The following is a 24,992-nucleotide window of genomic DNA, read 5'->3' on the forward strand; positions in this document are numbered from 1 at the left end:
ACATTGTGAAAACTAAAAATACAAAATTAGCTGGGGTGATGGCGGGCACCTGTAGTCCTAACTACTTGGGCTGAGGAAGGAGAATCGCTTGGACCCAGGAAGCAGAGGTTGCAGTGAGCCAAGATCATGCCACTGCACTCCAGCCTGGATGACAGAACAAAACTCCATCTCCAAAAAAAAAAAAAAAAAGAGAAAGAAACTGGTCCCTGGTGCCAAAAAGGGTGGGGACCGCTGCTCCAGTGGGATACTGGAATGGCTTTTCCACCAGAATTTTTTTTCTTCTTCCTGTGAACTGGCTGGGACACTCTCCTCAACCCTGGTTTCTGAATACCCCCTTCCCTCCCCACCTCTGGCCCACTCTGTTGGCCTCCTTAGGCCAGGCTCACTCCCTCATCTTTTTCCTCTGCTCAGCAGCATCCCTGTCCCTGAGCCCTCTGTGACACACCTGAGTTTTGGGGGCCTGGCTTTCCTCTGAAATGCCAGCCAAATCTGATTTGAGCTTTTCAAGTCCTCAAGGACCTGATATCACACACACACACACACACTCACACACACACACACATCCAAAAAGAAAAAATCATTTTTCTTTTTAAAAATATTTTATAATGGTAAAATATACATATGTATATATGCATATATAAATATACATATGTATATATGCATATATAAATATGCATATGTATATATGAATACACATGTATGTATGTATATATAAATACACAAATTTATATATAAATATTTTTATTGTGGTAAAATATACATAACATAAAATTTACCATTTTAACTTTTTTTTTTTTTTGAGACAAGAGTTTCACTCTGTAGCCCAGGCTGGAGTGCAGTGGCATGATCTGGGCTCACTGCAGCCTCCACCTCCTGGATTCAAGCGATTCTCCTGCCTCATCCTCCTGGGTAGCTGGGACTACAGGTGCTGCCACCATGCCTGGCTAATTTTTGTATTTTTAGTAGAGATGGGGTTTCACCATGTTGGCCAGGCTGGTCTCGAACTCCTGACCTCAAGAGATCCGCCCGCCTCAGCCTCCCAAAGTGCTGGGATTACAGGTGTGAACCACTGCGCCTGGCCCATTTTAACCATTTCTAAGTGTACAGTTCAGTGGTATTAAGTACATTCACATTCTTGTGCAGCCATCACCACCTTGTATCCACAGAACTCTTTTTATTTTGCTAAACTGAAACTCTGTACCCATTAAACACCAACTCCCCATCCCCACCTCTCCCCAGCCCTGGCAGCCACCATTCTACTTCTGTCGTTATGGATTTGACTTCTCTGTGTACCTCCTATCAGCGGAATCATACAGGATTAATTGGCTTATTTCACTTAGCATAATGACCTCGGGGTGCATCCCGGTTGTTGTAGCATGTGTCAGAATATCCTTCCTTCCTGAGGTTGAATGATATCTTGTTGTATGTAGGTACCACATTAGCTTTTCTAGTGACTTTGTCTCTCATGGAAGGAAGAAAAGAGAGGGGTAGTCACGGATATGCCCATTCTGTTTCCCTTTGATCGGCAGCAGTTTTAAAAAAACAAGCAAAACAAAAACCTCAGCAAAAGTCTCAGAAGGGTGACAGAGAGGTGGGGGAGGCTGAGGACTGTTGCACAGGCAGGTGGCTGGGGAAGGAGAAGGCTGGAGCTTCAGGCAGTTGTGGGTCCTGCACACCCAACCCCCGAATGCCACTAGGAGCTGTCAATGGCGCCCTCTGTAGGTGGGAATCTTAATTTATGTTTTAGGAGTGATGATCGTGGTCCATGAATTTCAAAAATATATTTTTATTATGGTGAAACATACGTAACATGAACTTTACCATATTAGCCATCTTAACTGTAAAGTTCAGTAACATTAAGTACATTCACATTGTTGTGCAGCCATCATCAACTTCCATCTCCAGATCTCTTCATCTTCCAAAATTCAATCACTGCACCCATTTAAACACTAACTCTCCATTCCCCTTCCTCCTAGCCCCTGACAACTACCATTTCACTTTCTTTTTCGTTTTTTCTTTTTTTTTGAGATGGAGTTTTGCTCTTGTTGCCCAGGCTGGAGTGCAATGGCGTGATCTCGGCTCACCGCAACCTCTGCCTCCCAGGTTCAAGCGATTCTCCTGCTTCAGCCTCCCGAGTAGCTGGGATTACACACATGAGCCACCGTGCCCGGCTAATTTTGTATTTTTAGTAGAGACGGGGTTTCTCCGTGTTGGTCAGGCTGGTCTCGAACTCCGGACCTCAGGTGATCTGCCCGCCTTGGCCTCCCAAAGTGCTGGGATTACAGATGAGCCACCATGCCCGGCCTTCACTTTCTGTCTCTATGAATTTGACTGCTGTAGATACCTCATATAAGTGGAATTATATAGTATTTGTCCTTTTGTGCCTAGCTGATTTCACTTAGCATAGTTTTCAAGGTTGTGAGAATTTTATCCCTTTTTAAGACTGAAAAATACTCCATGGTACGTATATACCACATTTTGTGTATCCATTCATCCACTGATGACACGGATGGCTTCCACCTTTTGGCTACTGTGAATAATGCTGCTATGAACATGGGTGTACAAAAAATTTACAAGTTTTAAATGTTCCTTCTCAAGGGAAAGCTTAAGGCTACCAAAAAAAAAAAAAAAAAAAGAATCAAAGTCCACAAAGGGAATTTAGAATTAATAAAAGTGAGCTCTGATCAAAGGTATAGACCAGAGGTTCTCAATCTTTCTCAGTTCATGGCACCTTTAGTGTCTCAATAATTTTTCAAGTGTCCCAGGACAAAACCCAAACCTAAACCCAAACCTAAACGGTTATGTTTATTAAACAGCTATATCCAAGCAACATAAGTATTTGTGTTCTAATAATAAAGAAGCAGTTTACATATATACATAAATACATATGATGGAAAAAAAATGTTTTCCTTTATTCTTTTTTCTTTTTTAAACAGAGTCTCCTTCTGTCTCCCAGGCTAGAGTGCAATGGTGTGCTCCCTGCAACCTCTGCCTCCCGGGTTCAAGTGATTCTCTTGTCTCAGCATCCCAAGTAGCTGGGACTACAGGCGCTTGCCACCACTCCCAGCTAACTTTTGTATTTTTAGTAGAGATGGGCTTTCACCATGTTGGCCAGGCTGACTGTCCTGACCTCAGATGATCCGCCCGCCTTGGCCTCCCAAAGTGCTGGGATTAGAGGTGTGAGCCACCATGACCAGTCCTCCTTTATTCTTAAATAAGCACAAATAATTTTGAATGGGGTGTGTGTGCCCGTTGGACATGTCACTATTTCTTCAACCTTGAAATCAGATTGGATACCACACTCTCATTTCTTGACCCATGTTGATTTTTAGCTTAGTGCTTCTTCTTCTTCTTTTTTTTTTTTTTTTTTAGAGAGATGGTCTTCCTCTGTTCCCCAGACCAGAGTGCAGTGTCTCAATCAGCTCACCACAACCTGGAACTCCTGGGCTCAAGCGATCCTCCTGCCTCAGCATCCCAAGTAGCTAGGACTACAGGCAGGCACCACCACACTTGGCTGATGCTTTTCATCATGGTAAGGCCCGGAAACCCAGCATTGCAAAGCTGTGACCTCATCTCTTCATCTCTCCTTCGAAAGTAGCACCATCAGATCATGCTGATGTTTCCAACTCTAATCCAGTATCACAGGGTCCGTTCTAGCGTTACCCTTTTGCTTATATGTAACTTTCTTTTCCAACAATGTGAAACCTGGCTCCCACCATCCTTTATCCATTTACTTATTTTTCAATTCTAGGATATGAAAAAAGAAGTTTCAGATTTGTTAACCTGTACCTCCATTACATAGATCTGTTTTGGAGTCTGTATTCCATTCCACCGGGCTATTTGTCTGTTTTTTGTTTGTTTGTTTTGTTTTGTTTTTTGTTTGTTTTTTGAGACGGAGTTTCGCTCTCGTCGCCCAGGCTGGAGTGCAATGGCACGATCTTGGCTCACTGCAATCTTTGCCTCCCAGGTTCAAGTGATTCTCCTATCTCAGCCTCCCGAGTAGCTGGGATTACAGGCATGCACCACCATGCCCAGCTAATTTTTGTTTTTTTAGTAGAGACAGGGTCTCACCATGTTGGCCAGGATGGTCTCAATCTCTTGACCTTGTGATCTGCCCTCCTCGGCCTCCCAAAGTACTGGGATTACGGGTGTGAGCCACTGCGCCCAGCCTATTTGTCTGTTCTTTTGCCACTGCCATTCTAATTTGACCATTGCAACTTTGAGATACGTCTTCATGCATAAGGTAAGATCCCCTTTAGTCTTGTCAAGCTGACTTAGCTATTCCTGGATTGTTATTTCTCCATAAGAATATATTATGGTTTTCTGAATTTAATTTTTATTGGAATGGTAATAGTTTACAGCTTAATTTAGGAAAAATTAACAGTTTTACAATGTGAAGACATTCTTCCATGAACATAGTATGTATCTTTATTTAACCAAATATTATTTTACAATTTTGTCCTTAAAGATGCTGTGCAGTCTTTTTAGTTTAATTCTGAGAATTTGTAGGGTTTTTTTCTTTCTAAATGGTGCTTCATTTTCCACTCCATATTTATTTATTTTGGTTTTATATTTATTTTATTTTTTGAGACAGGGTCTCCCTCTGTTGCCCTGGCTGGAGTGCAGTGGTGGAATCTGGCTCACTGCAGGCTCAGTCTTCTGGGCTCAAGCAATCCTCACACCTTGGCATCCTGACTAGCTGAGACTACAGATGTGCACCACCACACCAGCTACTTAAATTTTTTTTTTTTTTTTTTTTTTTTTCTGTAGAGACGAGGTCCCACTATGTTGCTCCTGAGGTCAAGTGATCCTCCCACCTTAGTCTCCCAAAGTGCTAGGATTACAGGCATGAGCCACCACACCCAGCTTCTCCTACATATTTCAATTAGCTATTGCTAATGTACAGGTAATGCTACCAATTTTGGTAACTGATTTTATGTCTGACAACCTTGCTAAATTCTTAGTTTGCATTTCTGTTGAATTTTCCAATTAGATGACAGTTTCATTTCTTATTTCTTTGTCTTGCCTTATTTCACTAGCCATGACCTCTTGTAATAGATAGCAGCGTGGTGGACATCCCTGTTTTTCCTATTGTTCCCAGTCATAATTCAAGTTCATATAGTTTTCCCATTGTGCATGATGATTGCTGCAGGTTTTTGGTATATAATCTTTACCAACTTAAGGAAAGTCCTTCTATTCCTAGTTGTATGTGAATTTTTAAAATCATAAATAGGTATCTTTTCAAATGTCTTTTTCCATCTATTGAAATAATAATAGATTTTTCTCCTTTAATCCATTATTGTGGTGAGTTATATAAGCAAGATATTATTTCCTTGTATTTCTTGTTTTTTTTTTCATGTGCTGTTTTGTATTCAGTTAGCTAATATTCTATTTACACACATTTATATCCATACTTGAAATAAGTTCATCATTTTCATACTTTGTGTTATTCTTAGCTTGTTCTGTATTTAAGGTTATATGAGCCTCGTAAAAGACGTTGGGATACTTTAGTTTTTATTTTGTGGAACAAACTGCACAAGGTGAGAATTATCTGTTTCTGAAAAGATTGTTAGAACTTAACTGAAAAATCATCTTCACGTTGGGAAAGTGCTATGGTTTCAATGTTTGTGTCCCCCTCAAATTCATTATGTTGAAACCCCATCCCCAGTGTGATGTTATTTGGTGGTGGGGGGCCTTTTGTGAGGTGATTAGCTCATGAGGGTGGAGCCCTCAGATGGAATTAGTGAGTGTCTTTATAAAATAGGCCCAATCGAGAAAGGTCAGGAGACAGAGAGTGAGGTATGTACAGGAAGAGTCCACATCTGAGCCACTTGAGCTCTGGGCAAAGAGTTTCAAAGAAAGGGAACAAGTACAAAAGCCCTTGGGCTTTTTTCCTCAGCTTAGAATGTCCTAGGAGCAGTACCGCATAGTCTGTAACAAACCAGAACGCTCCTGGAGGCAAATAATGCAAAGCTTTGATATGGAAAGACAAGTCACTATCCAGAGGTTGGTGAGCCTCATATCTGAACAAAGGGTTAACCCAGCATCAATGATTCATGGCATTAATTTAGTCTAAAACATCCAAATGCACTTCTGAGCCACACTTGCCATCCATACATCTCTGGCTAAGGCTGTAAATGGGCACTGCCAACTTCTGTTTCTTTGTTTTTAATTTGGGACTAGGATACACTGGGTGAGTCCTGGCTCCACCAGTTACTAGCTGGATAATCCTGGGAAGTTCCTCATGCTCTTTGTTTGTAAAGCAAACCAGCGCAGAGAGATGGTAATTTGCCCAAGGTCACACAGGCAGAAACTGAACTCAGGGCTTTTGGCTGTTTCCTAACTCTTTCTGATAACTCTTTGGTTGGGACCACCATGGCAGAAAACAAAGTTGGTGGTTAGCGATTAACCAGAGAAGAGGACCAGTGTGGATAATCAGTCAGAATTAAGTCTGTTTTCACTAATAAGTGTTGCCTTTTACAGATAACTTTTTGAGCATATCCCCCTCTCTTAACACTGCTGCATTAGCTCGTATCTGCTGGGGGTGACACCCTCTCTCTGAGCTGCCTACAACATAGACATCTCCACAGGCACAATCCTCTTGTGGGGACAGAGGCTCAGCGTCAACACACGTGCTTTTTCTACTAGAAACTCTGAAACCCCAACAGGCCACAAAAGCCCACATCCTCAGATGTTCAAAACACATCTGCTTACAGAATATGAAACACTATTTTCTTAGACTAGAGGACAACCTGATGGAGAATTTCAGTAATCACCAAGTTACTTACCTAATGCGCTGGTTCATGATTTATTTGGACACATACCTAAGTATAGATGAAGTCGTATTAAAATATGTACCAGCCTGTTTTTACTTATTTTTACTTTCATTTTATTTCAGAGCATTTAATGCGGTTCACAAGTCAATAACATCTTCCAAAAACACACTGTGTTGTTTTTCTCCTCAAAGCAGTTTTTCATACATTGCATCATTTTCTGTTCATAACAGTCCCAAGGACTGGATAGGGTTGGCTTTGCTGTCTCCATTTGAATGACAGGAACTTAGACGTGGAGGCCTTACGCTGTCCAGGATGGGGTTTTACAGACGTTACTTCGTTTGGTCTTCTCCTCCCACCCTGCACAGCGCAAAGAGCCCATCAGTTTGCGGAAGTCTGGGGTGGAGGACAGTCCGGAGTGACATGCTACCAGACCAGTCGATCTGGTTCGGCCTGTGACATAAGCTAGGGGTCGAAGTCAGGGGCACCCGCACAGGTGGACCTGCTTGGCACATAGCCAAGGCGAATCCAACTTCCCGGCCAGCCGCCAGGGCCTCGAATTGGCAAAGTATCGAATCCTGTTGTGTGTGAAGCAAGCTCTTCATGCGACACCTTCAGGGCGACCTCGAGTCAAGAACTACTCATTGTGCTGCTTGGACGCGCCAGGGCCCGAGTCTTCGTGGTCCGGCCAGACCAGGAGTGAAAGGTCTGGGAGTTCTTCCGGCCAAGAGCACCCGAAGAGCCACCGGGATCAGAAGTGCGCCCCGGTGGACCCCAAACCCTGCAGCCAGGGGCGGGGGATGTCGTGGAGTGTCCGCTTGCCCCATGCCGTGACCGCGACAGCAAACTCACAGGGAACCCCAAGACTCCGGATCCCCACCGGCCCGCCCCTTCTGCAGGCCACGCCCCTTCCGCCGATCCCAGCCTCGCGAGTGTCTGCCCCTTCCGCCGGCCTTTCCCCGAGCCCCGCCTCTTCCGCCAGCCCCGCCCCTTCCTGCCCCATGTGGGCCTGAAGCGCGTGTCTGCTGTCTGTGCTAGTGCTCTTGCCGGGTCCCCTCAGGTGTGTCGTTTCCGTCGCGCTTCCGCCCTCTCGGCCATGGGGGTCCCCAAGAGGAAGGCCTCGGGCGGCCAGGAGGGCGCGGCTTCCTCCGCAGGTGCAGCCAAGCGGACCCGCAAAGAAGAGCTCACGGGCGTGCGGTTCAAGGCTCAGCTGAAGGACCCGCAGGGCCCCGGGCCAGGTGAGTCCGGGGCGGCAGGCGCAGGGTCGGGAGCACAGGCTGGCGAGGCGGCCTCCGTGTGCCGGGCACAGCCCCTCCTTTCTGCAGCTTTCGGGTCACCTAGGCTCAGTGGCAAGCCTCTGGTTTGCAGAAAACTGAGGTTCAGGACTGCTGTGTACTTCCTTGCTCTGGACTGTCGGCGACAGCGAGAGGGCCCCAACTTGCTTGATTGGGACCGTTTCATGTTACAACACATTTATTTCCCTTGCCCAGGCAGCATCCCTCAGCGAGCTCTAAAACCTCTTTATTGCAGTTGTCAGGGAAGTAAATGAAGTGTCCTTCTCTATTGAGTCCTTACTGAGTCAGCTCAGGACGGTTCATGAGACAGTTTGCTACTCCTTGGGCGGTCAGCACCGTTTTCAATAGTTTCCATTCCCCAACACTCATACTGACTTGATAACTTGTAACAAGCTACTAGAAGCCACCACAGCTACTTGTCAGTTGACCAGGAATGGGCCAGTGACTGAGATGGAGCCGACTCTATAATTTAATTATACTTTTTTTTTTTTTTTTTTTTTTTTTGAGGCGGAGTCTCGCTCTGTCGCCCAGGCTGGAGTGCAGTGGCCCAATCTCGGCTCACTGCAAGCTCCGCCTCCCAGGTTCACGCCATTCTCCTGCCTCAGCCTCTCCGAGTAGCTGGGACTACAGGCGCCCGCCACCACGCCCGGCTAATTTTTTTTTGTATTTTTAGTAGAGACGGGGTTTCCCCATGGTCTCGATCTCCTGACCTCGTGATCCACCCGCCTCGGCCTCCCAAAGTGCTGGGATTACAAGCGTGAGCCACCACGCCCAGCCTAATTTAATTATACTTTTTATAAAGTGTGACCACCCTTCACGACTACTTGTAATCGTTTGGAAAGTAACATGGTTTGGGAAAAACGCAGTTGAACGCGTTGCCATGTGGAAGCATTGCTCTAAAATAAAACAGTGGCAGTTTTTCTCTCAGGTTAAATAAATTATTAAATTAATGGCCAAAATATCTTCAACTTCCAATTTTTGTCCTGATTTTTTTTTTTAAACAGACAGGGTCTTGCTCTGTTGCCCAGGCTGAAGTGCAGTGGCATGATCATGGTTCACTGCAGCCTTGAACTTCTGGGCTTAAGCTGTCCTCCCACCTCAGCCTCCCAAGTAGCTGAGATTGTAGGTGCACACCACCATGCCCAGCTATGTTTTTTTTTTTTTTTTTTAACTTTTTGTAGAGATGGAATCTCACTATGTTGTCCAGGTTGCCCTCGAACTCCCAGTCTCAAGCAATCCTCCCACCTTGTCTTCACAAAGGGCTGGGAGTATAGGTATGAGCCACCATACCTGGCCTGTTTTTAAACTTTGATACCTGTACTTGCTAGTCACAGCTAGGAAGATGATACTTACTTAGCATAGAGTTATATATTTCCGAATTCATTAAGTATTACTAGAGGCTATTATTTGCTACGGTAGAGATAAAGTGATGAATAAAAATCTCAAAAAGCCTCTGCCATTGTGGGGCTTACAAACAGTCGAGTGGGGCAGGCAGATATTGGTCACTAAAATCACATACATACAGTTTCAAGCGCGAGTTTTCCAAAGGAGAGGTACATGGTGCCTGAGGGTGTTTAACAGGCCTTGGATCTAATCTGGGAGCTCAAAGAAGGCTCCCCTGAGGAAGTGGCTTTTCTTTTCTTTTCTTTTTTTTTTAAATTATACTTTGTTTTAGGGTACATGTGCACAACGTGCAGGTTTGTTACATATGTACACATGTGGCATGTTGGTGTGCTGCACCCATTAACTCGTCATTTAACATTAAGTATATCTCCTAATGCTGTCCCTCCCCCTTTCGCCCACCCCACAACAGGCCCCGGTGTGTGATGTTCCCCTTCCTGTGTCCAAGTGTTCTTGTTGTTCAATTCCCACCTATGAGTGAGAACATGTGGTGTTTGGTTTTTTGTCCTTGCGATAGTTTGCTGAGAATGATGGTTTCCAGCTTCATCCATGTCCCTACAAAGGACATGAACTCATGATTTTTTATGGCTGCATAGTATTCCATGGTGTATATGTGCCACATTTTCTTAATCCAGCCTATCAGTGTTGGACATTTGGGTTGGTTCCAAGTCTTTGCTATTGTGAATAGTGCCGCAATAAACATACGTGTGCATGTGTCTTTATAGCAGCATGATTTATAGTCCTTTGGGTATATACCCAGTAATGGGATGGCTGGGTCAAATGGTATTTCTAGTTCTAGATCCCTGAGGAATCGCCACACTGACTTCCACAATGGTTGAACTAGTTTACAGTCCCACCAACAGTGCAAAAGTGTTCCTATTTCTCCACATCCTCTCCAGCACCTGTTGTTTCCTGACTTTTTAATGATGGCCATTCTAACTGGTGTGAGATGGTATCTCATTGTGGTTTTGATTTGCATTTCTCTGATGGATCTAATTAAACTAAAGAGCTTCTGCACAGCAAAAGAAACTACCATGAGAGTGAACAGGCAACCTACAGAATGGGAGAAAATTTTTGCAATCTACTCATTTGACAAAGGGCTAATATCCAGAATCTACAATGAACTCAAACAAATTTACAAGAAAAAAACAACCCCATCAAAAAGTGGGTGAAGGATATGAACAGACACTTCTCAAAAGAAGACATTTATGCAGCCAAAAGACACATGAAAAAATGCTCATCATCACTGGCCATCAGAGGAAGTGGCTTTTCAAAAGGATTGTAGGATGGGACAGGGACAGGAACCTTTCTGGCAGAAGAAAGAGCACGTTTAATTGTTAAAAAGATGTAGTGTCTATATTTCATGGTCTTGTACAGAGAGCCTCAGACATTCAGGTACTACATCATTTGAACACGTGTCAGAAGGAAACCCGGGTTGACAGGGCATGGGTGTAGGTGAGTAGTTGAAAGATGGGGCAAAGCTGAGTCAATGGGTGAAAGTGTGGATCCCTTGTTTGAGGCTGTGTTGAACTTGTGTTTGAATCTGGTCTGTCTCTGGGATTCTCTCCTCCTCTCTTCCTCTTGATATGCTCTCATAACCTATGATAGGATTGCTGGAAGATCAGGGAAGTGAAGTTGATAGCTGTTAGGAGACTTTGTTTTCACCAGGCATGTGAGGGAAGGGTTCTGATGATGCTCCCTTCGTGTAGTGGAGGAACAAGAGCTGCCGGGTTAGATTGGTAAGGACTGAGGATATTCCAGAGTGGATCAGTGTCAGCCTGTGGGAGGATCCCCCATCAAGAAGGGTTTGGCTCTAAGCCAGTTCCTTTGAAAGTGTTTGCCCATGACTCCACTGGTGATAGAGAAAAGACGATACTGTAAGAGAGTACACTAATGGTTAAACTCTTGATCTCCTTCTCCCCACATTGCTTCTGGTTTCCCCACTGCATAAGTGGTAATTCTGATTAGCTGGATGTTCCTGCCAAACCCTCCGTCTGCATCAGTCTATCCCCTGGCCTTGGTGGTTCATTCTCCTCCTGAGAATTTCTGGAATCTGTCTGCTCCCCCTCTTTCCTTCATCATCAGTCTAGTCCAGGCATCATCAGTCCCTGCTGGGACCGCAGCTGGAGTTGCCTAGAGTTGGTCTCTCTTGCTCTTGCTTCCCTACAGCCCATACTGTGTGCAGCAGTCAGATGATCCTTCAGAACTCCAAATCTGATTATGTCACTCCTCTCATGACACCCTTCAGTGGTATCCCACTGCCCTTAGGATAAAATCCAAAGTCATTTCCTTTGCTTCATCTAGCCCCGCCTGCTTCTTTGACTTCATCTCAGGCTGCCCTCCCCACTCACTCAGTCACCCCTCACCACTCACCTGGCTCCAGTGTACCCTCCAGCCTTGGGGCCTGGAATGTGGTCTCACCCTCTGCCCCCTCAATACTTAACGTTTACTATTATTAATAATAGGTTCAGCATTACTTCTTCAGAGGAAACCTTCCCAACCCTCTAATCTAGATCATGTTCCCTAGTTACAGTCCTCATTACACTCTTGATGTTTGCTTCATAGCACTTACTACAGGTGCTATATGTGTCTATGTAAGTGATTGCGGTAGGTGCTTAATAAATACATTGGTCTCTATCATTAGATTGTAAGGACCATGTGGATAGAGGCCATTTCTAATTTGCTCACCAGCACGTCTCGGGCACCCCCTGTGATGCCTGGAGCACCTGGTAGGTGCCCAGTAAATGGTGTATGGAAAGATGAACCCATAAAGACGGCAAACGTAACAGGCCAGCAGTTTCCACCGTGTAATACTCTGGAATGCTGGGAGTTACATGCTAGAGTTTGGCGAATAATTCCTTTAAAAAGAGTAAGTAGTTGCACTGCTCTTTCTGTATTAACAGCCCTTGCTATCACTTGCATTCTGTGTTTTCTTGAGGGACAGAGGAGGTATTATTTATGACTCCAGGGTTCCTGTGCCGACTGAACTCCTGTGACTCACAGTCACCTCTGCCAGAACACCCATGGCTCTTGCTCATAATCACCACCAGACCATGCTGCAGACGGCGGCAATGGAGTCTGGCCCTGATGCTCAGAGCAGCGCCTGGCATAGCAGATGCACTTGCTCGGTGACTGTTAAAGGAATGATGGTGGTTGCTGCAGAAAATGTTGCAGCAGAAAATGTTGCAGCAGAAAATGGGATCTGAAAACACCTGTGAGGCTGGCAGAGGCCGAATGTGACTGGATTTTCACTGCTGCTGCTGAGGACACCTGGGGGGCTGCTTATGTTTTGAGGGTTTACCTTGCCCTAAGTGTGATGCTGGATGCTTTATGTGTAAATTAGCCTTTTTACGCTTCATACAAACCCTGTCAGGTAGGTTCTGTTCTTGTTCCGTTATACAGGTGAGGTACCCAAAGCTCAGAGTTCAGTGCCTTACTCAGTACCATGCAGCTAGTAAGTGGCTGAGCGGGGATTCGTGCCCAGGAGTCTGGCTCCATTTTTTGTTCTTTTCTGGTACGTTTTTGTGTAAGGTCCTGCTCATGTGTCCCTGGGCAGATGTTGCTTAGCAGCATCTGGGACTTGAATCTGAGACACGCAGAATTGCTGTCCAAGAGGAAGGATGTGTTGGTCCTCTCTGCTCAGCTAGTGGAGCTCACCTGCAGTACCAAGCCCTGTTCTGGGCCTCATGCTTCAAGGGAACATAGAGAGTGACCTGAACACAGAAGGGTCTTGAAACTGTCATTTCTGGAGAGAGGTTAAAGGAAGTGTTTGGTCTTCAGAGGTGCCGACTAGGGTGATGGGAGCTGGTGTGGGAAAGAAGGATTAGATCCATTGCCTGTGGCCCCAAGGCAGAGAAGGAAGGACCCCTTAGGGATGCCCAGACACTCCCTAAAGCAGACCACCCTATTCTGATGTGTCTATGAAGACTGTAGTGTATTTCTTAAAGGTTGTGGCATTTTACATTTTACTCTATTGATAATTACTAAGTGAGTTTTAATAGAAATATTTAGTCCCTTCCTCTGTTTTTTTTTTTTTTTTTTTTAATAAGGTGAAGTCTCTACTCCCCAGAAGAGATGAAGGCCCCAGTAAGATATGTTACCTTTAGCTTATGCTCTCATGTGGCTTCCAACCCACTGCCATGCCCTGCCTTCCTAGTTTTGAGAAGTGTGGCCCAAAGAGTAGAACCAGAGAGAGGCAGGGTTTTTTTTGTTTTGTTTTGTTTTGTTTTTGAGACGGAGTCTCACTCTTGCCAGGCTGGAGTGCAGTGGCGTGATCTCGACTCACTGCAACCTCCACCTCCTGGGTTCAGGCGATTCTCTGAGAGGCAGGTTCAAGTGATTCTCTGAAAGGTAGTTTTGTAGAACAGGTTCTGGCGAGAGAATTCCGTGAGCAGACAGGTGGCTTCCAGTTGGTAGGGTGGGGTTGTGGTGGGGGTTCAGATTCAGGTGTCAGTGGTGGGGGAGGGGAGGTTGTATTAATTGCAGGAAGGGTAGTAGAATCCTCAGGCTGTTGAGAGGGGAGATTTTTGAGTGGAGAACTTCTGGGGTGGCCTTATGGGGAAACACTCGAGTGGGGTGCCCTCCTTTGGGTTTTGAAAGAGCACCGATGTCAGCTGATGCTTGGCATGCTGACCGTGGGCCAGGTGCAGCACGGACACTCCGTGTGCCAGTGCACTCAGAGCAGCAGGCGTCAGCTCCATTGCATGAGCAGGAATCATCCAGTTCGTGAAGGGAGAATATGGGCTCTGGAGCCAGACTGCCTGGATTGGAGTCCTGGCTCTGCCGCTCCTAAGCTGTGTACCTTTGGACAAAGGCCTCAGTTTTCTCATCTGTGAAATACTAGTACCTAGGGAAAAAAATACTCGTACCTAGGGTGGAGGGTTGCAGTGAGAATTAACTGATGTCATGTAAGTAAAGCTCTTGGTAATGTTTCGTTACCATGCTCTATATGGTTTTTCTTGTTATACCCATTCTATAGTTGAGGGAACAAAAGCTATATGGGGATCCAGACGAGTCATTGCCAGACTCAGTACTCAAACCTGGGAGTCACATTGGCACTCAGTTTGTCTCATTCCTTATTGCCTTCATGGTTTCTAAGTGTGTTCATAATGTCCATGTGGATTAATCTACTAGGGCAGCCATAACAAAATACCATAGACTGGGTGGCTTAAACAAGAGGAATTTATTTTCTCATAGTTGTGAAGGCCACGTCCACGATCAAGGCATTAGCGTAGTCACATCCTGGTAAGGGCACGTCCTGGCTTGCAGACAACTGCCCTCTTGCTGTGTCCTCACATGGCCTTTCCTCTGTCCACATGCAGAGAGGGAGCTCTCTGATGTCTCCTCTTATAAGGACACCAATCCTATTAGATTAGGACCTCACCCTCATGAACTCATTTAACCTGAGTTATCTCCTAAAAGGCTATATCTCCAAATACTGTCTTTTTAGGGCTTAGGGTTTCTTTTTTCTTTTTTTTTTTTCCTGAGACAGAGTCTTGCTCTGTCACCTAGGCTAGAGTGCAATGGCGCGATCTCGGTTCACTGTAACCTCTGCCTCCTGAGTTCAAACAATTCTCCTGCCTCAGCCTCCCAAGTAGCTGAGACTACAGGTATGCGCCACCACACCTGGCTAATTTTTGTATTTTTAGTAGAGAGGGGGTTTCACCATGTTGGCCAGGCTGGTCTTGAACTCCTGACCTCAGGTGATCCGCCCACCTCGCCCTCCCAAAGTGCTGGGATTACAGGCGTGAGCCACCGCGCCCGGCCGGGTTTAGGGTTTCAACATGAATTTTGGAGAGGAACGGTTAAGTTGATAGCATTCATAATAGCTTCTGTGCAGTGCAGGTGGATCGGGGAAGGTCACAGAATAGGGAAGGCAGGTTGCAGTGGTGGCTGTGATTGTTTCTAAGAAGACTGACCTTGTTAACGTTTGAACATAACTGTTTTTTCAGGCTTGGAAGCGTTTGTGTCTGCTGCCAAGAAGCTACCACAAGAAGATGTGTATGATGTTGTGGAAGGGTATATAAAGATTTCTGTTGAGTGTGCGGAAATTTTCCAGCTCCTAAGTGGAGAGAAACGACCTGAAAGTGAAGTATGTTGTTCCTTACATGGCTTGATGAAGAGAAGAAAAGTTAATGCTGCTGTTAAGTTTGATGAGGAAAAATGTGATAGAAATTTCCATTACCAACTTTCTATAGAAAATGATGCTTTGTCCCTGTGCTGTAGGAATGTATTCATTTTTTGCCTCCATGACCTTTGAAAGCATTTTAGTGGAAAATTCTCACTTATTATTAACATTTGATGAATGATATCAGAAGGATCATAGATTCCTAATCAAAATATACTTGGTTTCAGTATGGTTTATTTAAACGAAAGGGAAACAGATAAACACATGGTGTCACAGACTCACAACACATAATGAATTGATGATTGTTTTCTGATTCCAAAGAGATTGAACACTGGGATATTTATGTGCCTGTTGAAATCTCAGGGTTATTGCTATAAGGTTGTAGACCTGAGTATCTCTAAAGGAATGAGGCCCGGTCATTAAGAGAATTTTCTTCTCATTTGATTTTCTGTAATTGTAAACAAGCTGTTCTTTCTTTCTTTCTTTCTTTCTTTCTTTCTTTCTTTCTTTCTTTCTTTCTTTTCTTTTCTTTTCTTTTCTTTTCTTTTCTTTTCTTTTTTTTGAGACGGAGTCTCACTCTGTTACCCAGGCTGGAGTGCAGTGGTGCAGTCTCGGCTCACTGCAAGCTCCGCCTCCTGGGTTCATGCCATACTCCTGCCTCAGCCTCCCAAGTAGGTGGGACTACAGGCGCCTGTCACCACGCCCGGCTAATTTTTTGTATTTTTAGTAGAGGTGGTGTTTCACCATGTTAGCTAGGATGATTTCGATCTCCTGACCTCATGATCCGCCCACCTCGGCCTCCCAAAGTGCTGGGATTACAGGCGTGAGCCACCACGCCCGGCCCTAACAAGCTGTTCTTTATTTTGCTGGACTGTGGGAGTGGGGCTACATGCAGAGCCTGGGTCCTGCAGGTCAGCCTGCCAAGCTGTCACCTTTGACTCAGGATCTGGGTGGGCCTCATCCTGCATGTTGAAGGCTTTAAGCCCACAAGTAACTGTGGCTAAGACAAAAGGAGCATATATGTACAGGAGGAAAGGAAATGAGACGATTTCTAAGCATTTCAATTCTGTCTTTGCAGACAATGTTAATATTACAAGTTTTTGAGGCCATATTATTGCGGACAGCAAGTGATCTTTCACATTTCCATGTTGTGGGAACCAACATTGTGAAAAAGCTGATGAACAACCACATGAAGCTCATCTGTGAGTCCCTGTATGCCTCGGGTTACAGGTAGGCAGTCTGCCTTTGCGTGACAAAGGATGGGCCTTTGGGTTTGGTCTGCATTCAGCTCTCCGCAGGTGCATTTGGTCATTACCTTTATGGCTAGAGGAGAGCTGAGCTGTTTCCGAGGCCACAGTGACCGAGTCTCTGCCCCCTTCCTTTGTGGACCAGCCCTGGCTGTCTCTGACTCCTCTCTGACTTACCCCTTGTCCCTCTTGTCCTGCCTGCCACTGTCCTTGCTGCTATATCTGTCGACTGACTCCCTCTACTGGAATCCTAGGTGCATGTGGCAGGGCCTTGCCTGTGTCATAAAATGCCACCTTCCCAGCACCTAGAACAGGGCCTTGCACGTAGCAGGTGCTCAAAAAACCATGGAATCTGGGTAACCGCAGAACGGAAAGACAGCCAAGAGCTCGCGTTCGGGGATGCCTTTGGGAAGAAGTCGTACTCTGTATTCTGCAGTCACAGGGACTGAGGTGTGGTCTATTGATCACATGATGGCTCACTCCGAGAGAAATTTCCATCTTCTTCAAATCTTGTGTTTATATTCTTAATCCTACTTAGTTTTAATTTTTAGCCTTATTTTGAATCTTCATGCTTTTTTTTTTTTCTTTTTCCTTAAAAGAAGAGCATGTCTTTTTCCTTCTTTTTTTCTGGTTTGGGGATAGCAAATAACACAAGCAGCTTGCAGCTGGCTTTGTGGTGAGGCGGCTCTGTGCTTCTGCTGTTCTTGACGTGTCTGATTTCCTCTGGTTCCCTGTGCAGGTTGGCTCGCGCCTGCCTGAGCTTGATGGCTGCCATGGTGACCCAGGGTCCGGAAGCTGCCAGGGATGTCTGCAGCCATTTTGATTTGAATAAAAAGACCTTGTACACCCTGGTGACCAAGAAGGATTCAAAGGTGAGGGGACCACAGTGTCTCATGCCTTCCATGGGTCCCCTTCCCCTGGAGGACTGTAGTGGTTTTTCCTCCATTCTCTGGCCCTGATGCCCACACAGATGAAATGAGAGGTGTTTATGTAGAAGGGTGTGTGTCAGCAGCCGCAGGATCTGTCTGTGAGGACAGGACTCACTTCAGGCTGGCGATAGGGCCAGAACCTGGCAGAGCCTGAACAATGGGGACATCCGAGGAAGCTCCTGGGGGCTGAGTGGTGCAGGGCCTTCCTGGTTGTGAAGATGACTTCGCTGTGGGCATCTCGTCTCCTGAGGAAACGAAATACCCTCCATGTGCCCATGGCCCTGAAGCTTGTAGCATGTGTCCCAGTCCTCTTTTCCTGTTCTGCCCACCTCGGAGAAAGCCCTTGAAGCTCTAAGCCAGTGACGTCCTGAAAGAGGACTTTTATGGCTTTTTAATAAGTGACTTTTGCCTCCCAGTTACAATCTCGTGATGGGTAAGGGTTGGATTGTGCCCAAGAAAATGGGAGTGTGGATGGTTGGTTTTCAGGAAACCTGTGAAACAAAAATTCCCTGGTGGCTTTTGAAATTTCACTTGGGTTTGGAAAGGTTCTTGGGGAGCAGGCACACTTTGAGGACTCCTGAGCTTGAGAGAGGGCATCCTCCCATCGTGTGTGCCGGCTGCAGGTTGTCTGTCGAAGGGCCTCTTCTGGTTGCCATATCAGCTCCCCTGCTGGAATTCAGTGCTGTGAACAGCCCTGGCCAGAGTGTCACCCTCTTCCTGAACGTAAAGAATAAGGGGACAGTTATCAGCCCATCCTGTCTGCCGTGGTGGAGAACCACATTAGAATAATTCACTTCTATAACCGTGTGCTGCCTTGTTCTGTCAGTATCCCTGGGAACTAAGAGTTTCTACATTGCCAGGAATTGGACTAAAGCGTTGATAATACCAAGTAGCTTTTATGGCTCTGTGAGACTGGCCTGGTGTTGAGGGTTTTACTGGAATTGCAAATAAGGTATTCTCTAAGGAAAAAAATTCCAGGTCTTAATGTCTCTTAGATACTATGCTTTATCAATGTGTCAACAAATTCCATTCAGTGAGTAATGGCTCCTGACATTTTAAATACGTTTCTAATAAAAAGAATGTGTGTGCTATTTGCAGACTAGGGCAGATATCACGGTTCTTTGGTCTTACCTGGCAGTAAGCCTGGCAGTAATTATCCATCACATGCCCTCCCCACCCATGTCTTTTGATCTCAGCCCTTCCAGCTGTCTAAGTGAAATAGACTTTAGGAGCCCAGACAGCGTGGGAAAGGGCTTCCCCTCCTGAACCCCGGCTGCAGGGCCACGCACGAGCCGTTTCATCTCAGGGTCTCAGGGCACATTATTTTACCTCTCCAGGATCTGTAAAATGGGAGTTACAGTCAAGTTGAAAGTGTTTTTACTTTCATTGTGTAATCTGTAATAAGTATCTTAGATACCTTGTATGTTACAGGAAATGGAGCTGAGACATTACATTTAATAAGGAACTGTTAGGAACATTTAAAAATAGAGCAGCGTGAGGAACCCCTGTACCAGCTGTCCAGCTTCAGCCACTGTCCCCACCCTCCACCTTTTCAGTTTCCTCTGGGGCAGTCAATTATAGCAAATCCCAGACGTGAATCATATTTCACTATAAATATTTCAGCGTGTACTCTAACAGAAAAAGACCTTTTAAAGAACAGAAACCACAGTGCCATTATCACGCCCAACACATTAATAATTTCTCACTATCATCTGTTACTCAGTTTGGTCTCAGGTTTTTTCCGTCTCAAAAATGTTTTTACACTTTGTGATTCAGATCAGGATCCAAACAAAGTCTACATTACATTTGGTTGATATGTTTCTTAAATATCTTTGATCCCTTTTGAGTCTTTGAGTTTTTCTCCCTCACGCCATCCCCTGCCTTTTTTTTTTTTTTTTTTTTTTTTTAGTGCTATTTAGTTGTTGAAGTGCTGGCAGCGATTTTTTTTTTAATAAATATTTGTTAACATTTGAAGGAAATTATTAAAGCCTCATGAAGAAGGAGGATTATAGATAATATTCATCCAGCCAAAGAAAGCATTGTTAAAATCCTGTGCCAAAGAGCAGTTTTACCAAATGTATTTTGGTCTATTTTAGACAATGTTTTGCAGAACAAGCCCTGAAGAGTTTAGGACGTTTTCTTCCTGGAATAATAACCCTGTGAGGTCACAGGGTGGGAATGAAGAGCAGGCATGTGGCCCACTTGCCGTAGGAGTGGGACGCCTTTGATGGAGAGGACTGGAGACAGAGGATGGAGCCCCAGGGGACCACAACAGTGGCAGAGCCTAGAGCCTGGGCAGCTGCTAGAGCCTAGAGTGGGCAGCTGCTGTGTCCTGGGAATCTTACCCAGTTCCTCCGTCATGTCAGGACAGGAAATTTGGAGTTATCTGGGATATAAAAGATGGAAGCCAGGAGGTGATAAGTAAATCCCTTTTCATTTATAAATTCATTGCTGGAGGGACCCACAGGAGGTCTAGTTCTGCTGTGTACCAGCAGGATAGAAAGATCTAGAATGGCAGAAAACCTGGACCAGCATTCCAGGGCCCTGACTCCCAGTACTGTTACTTCAGTGGACAAAAAATAGAAGCACAGGAACTTTCCACTAGCAGGGAAAAAACAGAACTTAATTTAATTTTGCCAGGCAAGTTTTAGCATTTTACCAGCACTCATCTGGAACACAAGGCACGTGTAGATCAAGAAAATTAACTGCTTGAATTAGATGGCATGTTTATTTGAACAATGAGGCATAGAGATGGCTTGGGAGCAGCTTAAGCTTCCTGAGGACAGGGACAACATCTTGGTTAACTTTGCACCCTTCTCTTGGCCTGAGATGATGGCATCTTGAATGGAATGAGTGTTTTATAAAAACTGAATTGGTGGGTTAAGGCACTGGAGCGTTGCTGACACTATGGAAGTGCTGCACATTCCCAGCACCAGTGATCATTGTACGCAAACTCCTTATTGTGATGAGACACACAGGTCCTCAGAACAGAGAGGATAGTTTGAAGGTCTCAGTTTTGGAAGAAACTCGCATTGGTGTAATAAGGTCTTGCTGAGATGCTGTGTGACATGGACGGGGATAAACTCAATAGATGTAATGAGAGTGCAAGGCCTTGATCCACATATTAGGGAGCATGGGTTGGATAGCCTTCCTTTTCTCCAGAAGAAACATAGACCCAACAAAATAAGATGGAATTAATTAAAGACTTGCACAGATACCTAGCTGGTGCCAAGTATGGTCCCTGCACCCTAAGAGAAAGTGAAATGAAAATGGAAAATGCCACAGAATCTTGTGAAGAAGGAAGAACTTGTCTGTAGTTGAACATAAGTAGTATGTTTGTACAATTACTTCTTATCTCAGTTCTGGTACTTAATTAGCTGTGTGACCTCAAGTGAAATTTTTTTTTTTTTTTTGAGATGGAGTATCCCTCTGTCACCCAGGTTGGAGTGCAGTGGCGCAATCTCTGCTCACTGCAACCTCTGCCTCCTGGGCTTAAGTGATTCTCCTGTCTCAGCCTCCCAAGTAGCTGGGATTATAGGCGCCTACCACCATACCCAGCTAATTTTTGTATTTTTAGTAGAGACAGGGTTTCACCATGTTGGCCGGGTTGGTTTCGAACTCCTAACCTCAAGTTATCCACCCTCCTTGGCCTCCCAATGTGCTGGGATTATAGGCGTGAGCCACCGTGTCTGGCTGAATTTTTGAACCCTCAGTTTTCTCATCTGTAAAATGGGTGTGGTGTGGGCATCTCTGCCTCAGGCTCTTATGAGGAGTAAATGAGATAACGGATGTGCAGCATTTGGTACAGTGCCTGGCACATAGTAAGCACTCTGTAAACATTGTTCTCCTCCTCCTCTTCCGCATCATCACTGCTACTGCCACCGCCTCTCCTGCTACTACTAAGTGGAACAGAACTATCTGGAAGGCAGAGATCACTCCTTAATTTTCCCAGGCATTTTGGGGCGGTGATTTGTTGTGATATTAACTTATTTCTTGGCAGTGAATGAAGGTATCTTTGCAGTAACTGTGAAGTAGAGAGTAGTGCTGGGTGTAAGCAATGGAGGATCCAGGCACACCTGCTAGTTCTGAACAGCTGATAAGAGACTGACATGACCACATGCCTTGAGTTCCTTAGATACAAAACGAGGAGTGATGTGACACAGCTTTGTCTTAATGATACTGGGCGGGGAAGCTGATCAGCCACTTCCCAGAGGCACTGGCTGCTGTCACGGTGTTGGGGCCCTCCCCAAATGTGCCCACTGCCCTGGTTGGTGGCTGATGCCTGTGGACAGTGCAGGCCACAACCCTGGGAAGGCCTAACAGGGTTGATAACGTGACAGCATCTGTACTTTGGTTTGTGGTATGAGCTAATAAGTTATTTATAATATCTCATAAAAACCAGACATCACCACATTGATGTCTCACCAAAAGCAGTACCAGCCATTTCATCATCTCTGGCTTTTCAAAAACATAAATTATTTTCATCAGCAAGCGAGAGGAGATGGATCTAGGCAGGCTGAGAGTCTTGCTCTACACCAAAGTAGCCAAGAAACGAAAATGTATATGCTATAGTCAGGGAAGGGAACACTACTATTTTTTACTCATACTTTTGTATTGAGAATAGGGCTTGAAAGAGAAGGAAAGTAGAGAAGATTACTGGGGAAAGAGAATAGAAAAAATTTTTTACTTTCCATGAAGAATGAGCATTGGTTTCAGACTTGCATCCCCTGGTGACTGGGGACAAGGCTGGGGAGCTGGTGATGTTTAGACGGGAGGGGTGTACTTGGCCACTGTGTTGCTGATCCCTTTGGCTGTATGTGGAATATGCATGTGACATGTAGGTCTCCTTTGTCCTCTAGGGAGTGTACGACGTTCGGCAGGCCTACGTTCAGTTTGCTCTCTCCTTTTTAATTGCGGGTGATGACAGCACTATAGTGCAGGTGTTGGAAGTGAAAGGTAGGTGTACTCTCTTTTCCCTTAGGAAAGCCCATTTGTTTTGAAAAACCTACTGCAAACCATTTCTTCCAAGTTCGAAAAAAGTCTGCAGCCTTTGCAGTTGCTGTGTACACCAGATTGAAGGGTGTGGGGCAGGGAGGTGGGTGAGCGGGTGCAAAGCCTTGTTCAGTACCAATTTTGATATCACTGGTGAGAGTGAACAGAGTTGTTCCTGTTGTGCCGTCTGGAATGCTGAACGATGCCATAACAGAGGATAAATGCAGACCTCAGAGAGGCAGAGTCGGGCAAACAAAGGAGGCTTTATGGCTCTGGAACCTACTCAGACTCGTAGCCCTGGCTACCTGGATTTCCTTGGGAGCTGTAGTTTTAAAAAATAAAGTTAGTTTCTTTGGTGGCTTAGCCCTGTGTTACAAGAATATCAGTAACAGGGCTTCAGAGAGTTCCAACTTGACCACCTTTTGGTGGCTGTGTCCCTAGAGTGAGGCTTGGCGTTGTTTAATCTACTAGGGCCCCTTGCATTTTATCAAGAGATTCACTAAGATGATAAATGGCAGCACTTAGCTCAGCACATGGCAGTTGCTCAGTAAGATTCCCTGGAATCCTGGCCTGTCAGGAGGTGAGGAGCAGTCCCATGTCCTGGCCGGAACTCTGGGAGTTATTGAGGAGGAGTAGCAGGGTGCTGTACCCGGGGTGTTTGGGGCTCCAGCCCTTCTTTTCCCTCCCAGGGTGGGAGATCTGAACTGCCCTTGGAACGTGACTGCCGGGACCATTTAGGAGAAGAGTGCAGGTGGTGGTTACGCTGTATGTGGTCAGCCTGGTCTGTGTGGGGTGCTCCATTGCTGCTGTGGTGGAGCAGCGTGAGAGTGGAGATGTGGTCTCTGCATAATGCAGCAGACAGATTTTTTTTTTCCTGCTTGTTACCAGGCACTAGGTTCGGGTGTCTTGCTGCTGCCAGGGCCAGTAGTTTCTTTCAAATTCCTGTGGGTCATTTCAGCTGTCTCGCCTTTTATTCAAGGACAGTTGGTACCATTTACACTGTTGAAGGGGGCTGGAATGTACTACAGTTTAATGTTTCTGCTGGGAAGTTTGGCCGTACGCATCAAAACTTTTAAGGTGCTTATGCATGGGTTTGGATTTATGATGGGTCCGTCCCCCTGGACCTCTCATAGTACCCCATGCCAGAGCAAACTGTAGCCCCGAACCATTGCCTGGCCTCTGTGCCTGTAGGCTGCTGGCACTGAAGTGGGTTGCACAATGGATAAAGAAAAAAAGATAAAAAAAAACTTAAGATACTCGATCCTGCAATTCCATGTCTAGTCATTTATCCCAGTGAAATAATTAAAGATGTGAGTAGAGGTTTTGTTAGGGAATAATATTTATTAGCTGGAAATGGGACTTCTAACTATCCACCAGTAAGGGTTTGGCTGAGCAAATTGGGGACTGGTCATAAGATGGAATGCAACGATTAAAAATACTCTAGAGGCTGGCCATGGTGGCTTATGCCTGTAATCCCAGCATTTTGGGAGTTGGAGGCTGGAGGATTGCTTGAGCCTGGGAGTTCTCAAGACCATCCTGGGCAACATAGTGAGATTCTGTCTCTACCGAAAAAAAAAAAAAAAAAGTTAGCTGGGCGTGTTGGCGTGTACCTGTTGTCTCAGCTACTTGGGAGGCTGAGGTGGGAGAATTGCTTGAGCCTGGGATCAAGGCTGCAGTAAGTCGAGATTGTGCCACTGCACTCTAGCCTGGAGAACAGAGGGAGGCCCTGTCTCAAAAAAGAAAAAAAAAACGTGCTGCACTTAATGATTTCAAAGTTTTTTAGTGATATGTGATTGGGTGTAAACTGAGTTATAAAACTGTAAAGTACGATCTCATTTTATTCAAATAGAATAGCATGAATACATCAGAAGGTTAATAGTTAACTCAGAGGATGTTAACAGTGTTAACTTCTCGGTACTGAGTCTTTGACTTATTCTTTTGGTTTGTCTGGTATTTTCTGATGTTTCCTTTTTCACAAATAATGAATTTGCTTTTGTAGAAATTCTGTGTGCCCAGTAAGCATGTGTGGAGCAAGGAAAATTGTAATTTTTTTGCTGCTTCTGCCCACCGTCATCACTGCATTAATAATGATACAGTGTCAAGCTCTGGTGGCTATTTCCTTGGGGATTGAAAAGTAGGAAGAAAAAGCAAAAAGTAAACAAACTAAATCACCCAAAATTCTACTACCAACTTAAAAAATGATGACCATCTCTTTAAACATATCTCAG

The 24,992-nt window shown here is 45.2% G+C and overlaps 1 protein-coding gene and 1 non-coding gene across 4 annotated transcripts in view; both read left to right on the forward strand.

Moving 5' to 3' along the window:
• Positions 1-6,870: 6,870 nt before the first annotated feature.
• Positions 6,871-24,992, forward strand: part of URB1 (URB1 ribosome biogenesis homolog) — an 81,324-nt gene continuing 63,202 nt past the window's right edge. For all 3 annotated transcript variants that reach the window (XM_055279485.2, XM_063639339.1, XM_055279486.2), the window contains exons 1-5: positions 6,871-8,011; positions 15,421-15,560; positions 16,675-16,826; positions 17,583-17,715; positions 22,632-22,728. In XM_055279485.2, the coding sequence (XP_055135460.2) occupies positions 7,870-8,011; positions 15,421-15,560; positions 16,675-16,826; positions 17,583-17,715; positions 22,632-22,728 (664 nt within the window). In that variant the 5' untranslated portion in view covers positions 6,871-7,869. The remainder of the gene's footprint in view (positions 8,012-15,420; positions 15,561-16,674; positions 16,827-17,582; positions 17,716-22,631; positions 22,729-24,992) is intronic.
• Positions 23,850-23,985, forward strand: LOC129483765 (small nucleolar RNA SNORA42/SNORA80 family). Its single transcript, XR_008658261.2, has one exon. It is a non-coding gene; the product is annotated as a small nucleolar RNA SNORA42/SNORA80 family (small nucleolar RNA).

The sequence above is a fragment of the Symphalangus syndactylus genome, chromosome 5 (assembly GCF_028878055.3).
Source record: "Symphalangus syndactylus isolate Jambi chromosome 5, NHGRI_mSymSyn1-v2.1_pri, whole genome shotgun sequence".
NCBI lineage: Eukaryota > Metazoa > Chordata > Mammalia > Primates > Hylobatidae > Symphalangus > Symphalangus syndactylus.